Source organism: Ziziphus jujuba, chromosome 7 (genome assembly GCF_031755915.1).
Source record: "Ziziphus jujuba cultivar Dongzao chromosome 7, ASM3175591v1".
Classification (NCBI taxonomy): Eukaryota; Viridiplantae; Streptophyta; class Magnoliopsida; order Rosales; family Rhamnaceae; genus Ziziphus; species Ziziphus jujuba.
This window is the reverse complement of record NC_083385.1, coordinates 11,887,258-11,895,339: the sequence shown is the minus strand read 5'-3', so window position 1 is coordinate 11,895,339 and position 8,082 is coordinate 11,887,258. Positions and strand designations below refer to the sequence as shown.

At 30.4% G+C, this 8,082-nt stretch overlaps 1 protein-coding gene across 1 annotated transcript; it reads right to left on the bottom strand.

Annotated features, from left to right (window-relative positions):
• On the bottom strand, nt 1-2,355 carry LOC107424516 (F-box protein At5g67140). Its single transcript, XM_016034336.4, has 5 exons — nt 2,036-2,355; nt 1,755-1,901; nt 977-1,112; nt 585-683; nt 1-480 (listed from the first exon to the last, which is right to left on the bottom strand). The coding sequence occupies exons 1-5, from the start codon at nt 2,122-2,124 to the stop codon at nt 268-270; spliced, it is 684 nt and encodes a 227-aa protein (XP_015889822.1). The 5' UTR covers nt 2,125-2,355; the 3' UTR covers nt 1-267.
• Between the last annotated feature and the right edge of the window lie 5,727 nt (nt 2,356-8,082).

Sequence of the window (8,082 nt, the reverse complement as noted above, 5' to 3'; positions counted from 1 at the left end):
TGATCCTTTAATTCTCTTATTCATTTTATTTATTTTTATTATTTTTTGTAACTTATTTACATCTTTACATAAAAGAATACAATCTGAAATGAACCACGAAGAAGAAGAGCTTGAAATAGCTCCTAAAATCCTCTCCCTCCACACACCTTTTCTCCTTTGGCAATGGGCAAGGATATGTTTAGCTGATGAGTCACAAACTTTTGAAGTAAAAAAATATTTATCTATACACACAAAGCAAATTTCCAAGCAACCATAAGAGTGGATTTCTTATGCAAGTGGCAATAGAGGAGCATTGCCAACATCTAACAGTAGGCCTCTGGGTTTTATCTGAAGGGCTGGACTAATTGTAAGCAAAGAAATGAAGCAGTCCATAGAAACTCTAGTTCCCCATACATTTATCGACTCGAGCTTCCGACACTTGTTTACAAGAATCAAAAGACCGTTCCCAGTTACATGGCGGCAGCTCCATAGGACGATACTCTGAAAAGATGAAAAACTACTTTATAATATTCCCTGTGTGCTTAAGTAGCTAATATCCATTGTTCAATAACATTGGAAATTCAGAACCCTCTAAACTTTCTCACCTTCAGTTGTGGACAGCTTTCTGCAATGACAAACAGTGATTCATCTGTGATAAATGTCCCACCAATATTCAGGTGCTGCAAGGAATTAGCTTTTGATATCTGTTGGAAATGATGGAACTCAGACCTCAGAAAAATAAAAGCAAAAGGCTATCTAATCAAGCACAGTCAAAAAACATATTCGAATTGATGTCTATGTTTTGAAGCAAATATAAATGGAATATGGTGGTTCCCACTTCCTCTTCCTTCAGACAGAGAGAGAATCAACCATCATGCCAAAAAGTTATCAATAGATGAATAGTAAATCCTTAAGATTAAAAAATAATTAAAAATAAATAAAAAAGGCAATGATAAAGTGCTATCTGTTATTAAATTGAAACTGAAAAAAACCATACCAGACGAACAACACCTTCATCTGTAATCCCAGTCATACCCCAAAGGGATATGGATGTTAAATTGCCAATGCACTTGGCCTTGGATATTTCATGTAGTCCATTGTCAGTTATATGGCAAGCCCAACGGCCCCTTGAACTGAAAAATTGAGAAAGACAATCAAGAACTTGGAACAATATTATTAATGCAGGTATTTATGCCAAATTCGTATGTTGAAGATATTATCTTAGAAACATTTTACAAAAACTTCAAACTTGTTCATGGGTTTGGAGTAATAGCAGTAAGAAAAGGCCACTGCTATTTCATCAAAATACAAGAACGGGATCAGTCTTTGGAAAAACATAATTCAACAAATCCCAAAGCTCCATTTTTGTATATTCTCCAACCACGTATAAACAGAGGAAGCAACTATCTAACATAAAATTGCCTTAAACCCAATTCTTCGTACGAATTCAACTATCCAGTCTCAATTTCATTGGCTTCACCTGTGAAATGCCACTTTTCACTCTCAGCTGTGAGCAGTTGCAGAAGCAGCAGAACCAACTACGATCGCATAAAAATTTAAATTTTATAAAAAGATTTGATCGGTTTTCTTTTGTTAGCCCATTAAGCAATATAATTAATGCGCCAAAATTCTCCAAACAAAATTGGTATACCAATCCTATCAGACTCTAAAATACCCATTACTCAGCAATGGTGTTTTATGGCATTGAATTTAGTCTGGTATTCAAGCCAAGACAGAGAACAATAAAATATGAGTAAAATTAGAGAAAGTAGTACATGTCGAGTTCTTTGAGGCTGTAGGCATGGCGAACAAGACGAGCTGTGGAGTCATCGTCCATCTTCCAACCAGCAAAGCTCAAATTCTCTCTTCGACCCATTGACCGCTTCACCCCGTGTTTCCATTTCCGGCAAACACAGCTTGCCCTGCCATCCAATATTTTCAACCACGCCAACAATTTTGTTTTTAAAAAAAATACTTACTATTAAAAAAAAAAAGAAAAAAACCCACAAAATATCAGAAACAATAAGTATGAACATAACAGAGAAAAGCAACATACTGGGCCAAATCAGTGAATGAATTGATCATAACAAAGATATGAGCCAGAAGGTCCATTGGCAACCGATCAATCTCCGCCTCATTCTCCATCCCTGAAACTCCACCACCACCGCTTTTGGCCTTTTCTTTGTCAGTTGAGAAAGTTTGCAAATTTTACAAAGTTAAAAAACTATGAAATTTTCAGGAGGTTTTGTGGTACACAAAATAAGAACGGGTCGTAGTCGTAGTTAAAAAGTAATCTCTCTGTTCTGTTCTTTCTTTGTTAGAAGTAAACCTTTTTCAACTCATCTTTTATAAACACCCCTCGTGTCTTCCTAATAAAATGTCCTCATGGTTTCGTCATCATCTCATGAAATCTAATTCTTTCCCACTTTTATAATCCAATTAACGCAATTATTATTTTTTTATTTTTTTATTTTTAGCTGATCGTACAGGTCTTTTCTTCTATTTTTTGTTTCTTCTTTTATTTATTTTGGGATTTTCCACCTCCTTTGCGTCCATTTTTATAAATGTGGAGACAGAGACAAGGAGGCTTTTAATGGGTGTGTTGTCATTTCGTTGGGTCCAATCTAAATCTGGCAAATGGGAATTGACCAATGTGTCCTCCTTTGGCTGCTAACAGGTATCTAACGAGTTATGTTAACACGTATTTGCACCCGTAAAACCGATCACTTTTATTTATTTATTTATTTATTTTAGACACTTTCTCAATTTTTAATTCTTTTCTATTTTTTTTTTTTTTTTGGGGTTTTGCTTCTTGAGGTCGCTTATACCATTTAATTGATTATTCTTTGTTTTTTTTTTTTTTCTACAGAGTTTTATATTTTACGTGGGCCCAGTTGAAGAATCTTCCAAATATTGTCTAATACTAAAGATTCTGATGAATTGGAGAGCTATTTTCATAATGTATGCAACAAATATATTATATGTATAAAGCTAACCCAAACAAGAGCAAAGAAAATTTCCTGATTTGGTTTGTTTTTGTTAATTGTCCCATCCTTTTCGTATTCTGAATTTGGGCTTTCCAGAAATTTTGGGCCTTTGGTTCAGTTTAGATCTGAAATTCAAGTTTCAACGGGTTTGTACCGGACCCAATTTTGCTACCATATTTATAAACCACCAAATTTTCCCTACTAAATCACTCAATTTTTATTTATTTTATAATTTGGGATGTGGACATTGAATTCAGTATTGTGGCATGAGAAAATAGTAGTTTTAAATGAAAAATAAATACCAAAAAGGAAAATACAAATTTTCTATACTAAAATAAAGTTAAAAATATCAACAATCTAAAGGCATGAGAATAATTAATCAAAATTATTAAATAATTAAAACTATTGATCATTAAATGATGTTCTCGAAAAAAGTAAAAAGGTTCAGGGCTAGTGGTCGATCTTTGGGACCCCATAGGTGCATTGGCCCAACCTGAGCGTAGTAGGCAGACCCTGACAATTTGGGTTGTGTGAAATACTGGATAGAAATACCCAAGAAAATAAAATAGAATAAAAGAATCATCCTGCATATATCAAAGTTAATGAACTTTAATTTGCAAGGAATCTGTAAAAACAGAAAGAAAAAAATAAATATATATATATATACGTTTTCCGATTTAAGTTAAAAGTAGATATTTTAAATATTAAAAATATTGTATAAAGTTATTTTATATTTTTATATATTTAAATAATAATTTTTAAAAAACAAAATTATACAGATTTTTTTTTTTTTTTTAAATTTGAAAACAACTTCTCATTTTCATTTTAATCTTTTCCTTGTTAGCTCTAACATAGTATTTTGCATCAGAAATGACGTGCGATTCATTAACCTTTTGGCCTTGCTCGGTAGAAAATAGAAAAGTTTACAAAGCTAAATTATGAAATTTTGAGCAGGTTTTGTGGTACAAAGAATAAGAACGGATCGTAGTCGTAGGGAAAAAGTAATCTATTCTCCCTTTTCTTTCTTCGTTTGCAGCGAACGTTTTCAATTCATATTTAAGCAGCCTCAACTCTCTTATTAATAAAATGTCCTCGTGGTTATTTACCCAAAAAAATATGGTCATATTTCATGAAATCTATTCTTCGCTTCTTTCCCACTTTTTTTCAGATCAAAAAATAATAATAATAATTTTCTTATCCATTTATTAATAAATTATTATTATTATTATTATTTATTTTTAGCTGATCGTACAGGTTATTTATTCTTTCTGTTTCTTTTATTTTGGGATTTTCCACCTCCTTTGAATCGATTTTACGTGGACATAGACAAACATGCTGTAAAGGGGTGTGTTGTCCGTTGGTGGGGTTCAATCTAAATTTGTCAATTGACTAATATCTCCTCGTTTGACTGCTAACAACGAATTAACACGTATTTGCCCTCATTGAACCAATGACTTTTATTTATTTATTTTAGACATTTCTCAATTTAATTATCCACTTTTTTCTTGCTTCTTGAAGTTGTTTATATGTTTATGGTTATCCATTTAATTGATTATTCTTTGGTTTTTTCCAAAGTGTTCTACAATTAAGTGCGGCCAGTTGAAGAATCTTCCAAATATCATATCATACCATCAATCAAATATTAAAGATTAAAAAATAGGGTGAATAATACTCTACCTATCTGAAATTTATCTTTCTTTTTTTACTTTTTCTTTTCTTTTTTTAACCATGTAGACTTGAAATTTTAACCCATTTTCACCTATACTATTGTTTTGTTGTCATTTTTGTACAATTCTCAACGGTTGTTAAAACAAAACTAACGGAAATGACACGTGCTCCTCATGCGATCAAAACTAATGGCATTTGATGGAAGAAAGATTTGACTTTGGTCTCCATATCTGAGAAGCAAATAATAATAATAATAATAATAATCATAATGAAAGCAGAAGATTAAACAACAAAGAAAGCTCACGCTGGCAATGCTAAAAATCAAATATATATATATATATATATATATCAAAGTAAATAAGAAGGTAGCCATGATATGTTGAGGAGAAAACAGAGATATAAATTAAGATAGCATTTGATGAAGGATTTAGAGAGTAGTTTAAGATGAAGACTTGGGATAGTGTGAGAGGCAGAGATCGAATTGCAAAGCACTGAGAGAATTTTTGAAAGATACAACAGAAATCCATAATTCTTCTTTAAAAGCGGGCTTGACTGTCTCTGTTCTTGTGATTAAACGAAAACCACTTTTAAAAAATTTTGTTTAATTCGTTTTTTCGCTTATTCTTTTTGGTTTTTCAGATAAAAAGGATTTTCTATTTTCATTTTTAGTTTTATTTTTCTATTTTTCTTTCCACACACACACACACACATATATATATATATATATATATATATCTTACCTTGTAGAGCCTGATGTTGATCCAGCAGTACCATTCTTCAGTCTATTCGTTGCTTTTCTGACATTGATAACAAAGTTAAACCTTTCTTCCATCAAATTCCTTGATTTTGGTCACATTAGGTGCACATGTGTTCATTCCTTTAAGTCCTTTTTTTAACAGCGATTTAGAATTGGAGTAAAATGTCCATAAAACAATAATATAGATGGTAATATGTTTACATATTACAGTGAAAAACCAGCCAAAGTTGAAATGGATAAAGTATATTTTATCCTCAATAATAATAATAACAATAAAGATTTTGATAAAACGAAAAACTGTTTTAAGATTGTATAACGCCCCCATTTTCTCAATTAGCTTTACAAACACGGAAAACATATAGATATATTAAAGATTCTGATCAAACAGATAGCTACTTTAAGATTGTATAAATCTCCCATTTTGTCATTTGGCTTCACTGACACACAGAAAACATATAGATTTACCAGAACTTTTGTTATTCTGGGTCAGAGGCACGGATTTTAAGATCCAGCGTACAACAAGTTTTCAAGATCCACATAATTAAGCGAAATATATAATTTTTTATTTCCATTTGGCGACAAATCATCATGTCAAAATGCATTAAAATCCCACTAAAATGCAGAACCATTAGATAAAAAAACTAACTGCCATTAAAACAATCGATTAACTACCGCCATCTAGTCAGTAAACACATGAATTTACTGCTCATTGTTTAACTACTGCTTAATATTGCTGCCATTCGCATGAGTTTACTGCATAAATTTCCTTCAAATGCTGCTTTTTTAAAAGAATAAAAAAAAAGAAGCTAAAAATGTAAAATGTGCGAATACAACCTCCACATTGATCAGACATGAATATTTTAAAGAGTATATTAGAGTTTTAGATTACTTCTCCTATAAGATGAATCTTTCAGCTTAGAACCCCAAAAATCAACAAAAAGATTTATTATTCATTCACTTAATTATTAAGGTTACAAAAAGAATAGATTCCAAAATTTCTCTTCAACTATTTCTTTTTCCTTCAATGGTTTCTAATGAAATTTTTCAATCTCATGGTTCATAACAGAGAAAGTTTGGAGTGAAAATTTGGAGTTAAGAGGGAAGAAATGGTATAGAAACGGCCAACGGGAGTATAAAAGAGAAGAAGTTTCCCGCCAAAATGTGTTAATAGCTCTGTAAAATGTAAAACCAGAAAGAGTCTTGGAGAGATGTTTTATTTGTGTAAAAACTTATAAAACTAATTAAAATATATATTAAAAAAAATATATATATATATATATATATATTTATATATATGTCATTTTACTATAATTAATTAATTGAACGATATCAGAATTAAACTGAAAGCAGGCCCAAACAGAGAGTTCCTATCCAAACAGAGCTATGGAAAAGGAAGGATTTTTTAGCATCCTGACTCTGAAATGAGGCCCAATCTATCTGGCCCAGTATTGCACTGCCTGATTTAGTTTTGTTCTCTTATTTATTTATTTATCTTTAGCGATTAACATTTAACTGGGTTTTCCAATTTCGGGTTGATCAATAGGCAGGTTATGCTAAATTTACGAACTATAATTTTAATCAGACATATTCATAGTTTGAAACTGTCAAAAGTTGCATGGTCATTTATATCAAGTTTGCTTTGATGTCTTGGTTTGTTTTATTGTTACCTAAAATTAAATTATTTACCCAAAAAAAAAAAAACTCAAAAATGAAATCTTCCAAGGAAACTGTGGGATTATAAATTGCTGTGCTTGAATATATAAAAGAATAGTATGATCTATAATTACATACTCTGCATCTACCTTGCAATACAAAAGCTTATTGTTTGGTTTTAATTTCATTTCCTCATTACTTTGTAAAAAAATGTAGTATTTCTCTCCTATCTCCAAACAAATATTATATGGGATAAATGAAATACACTTTTTGAATGCAAAGCTGCAAATGGATAAACAGAATACATTTATTTATTATTTTTTCACATATAATATTTTTTTCTCATCTTATTCATCTTTCATTAAATTAATATATAAAATTTAAGTTCTGTTTTGATCATATTTTTTAATTTCAGTTTTTAAAATATTATTTTAAAAATAAAAAATAAAAAATTATTTTTATTTGTTTTATGAAAACAAAAAATATTTGATCAATAATATTTAAAAACAGTTTTTAAATTAAAAAGCAGCAAACAAAAAATATCATTTAAATTTTTTAAAATTTTATTTTTTTAATTTATTTTCTAAAACTATTTTTAAAAATTAATTATGAAACGGATTTAATTTTATTTAAAAAAATTCTTATTTTGCATAAAAAAACCTTATTTTATTTTATTTATTTTTCCGGTCACTCAATACTTTTTCTTTTCAGGAGATACATTATTAACAACATGAAAAGACAATGTAACTTTACAAAATCAATTTGAAATATTTGACCTTTCCCGTATTATAAATCAGGGAAATCAGGGCTTTCCAAGTCTCACTCACTTTTTTTTTGTTTTTTTTGTTTTCTTTCTTCCTATCATCGTTAGCTCTAACATAGACATAGTGGTTGGATCAGAAATGACGCCCGATTCGGTCCCATTTTGACTGCAAGTGAAGATTAAAAATACACAGAAAAGAGAATTAGATGTAGTAGAATGTACCTTTCACTCAGATTCAAACCGTCCGATCATCTTCGTGATTCGCGTAGGCAAGC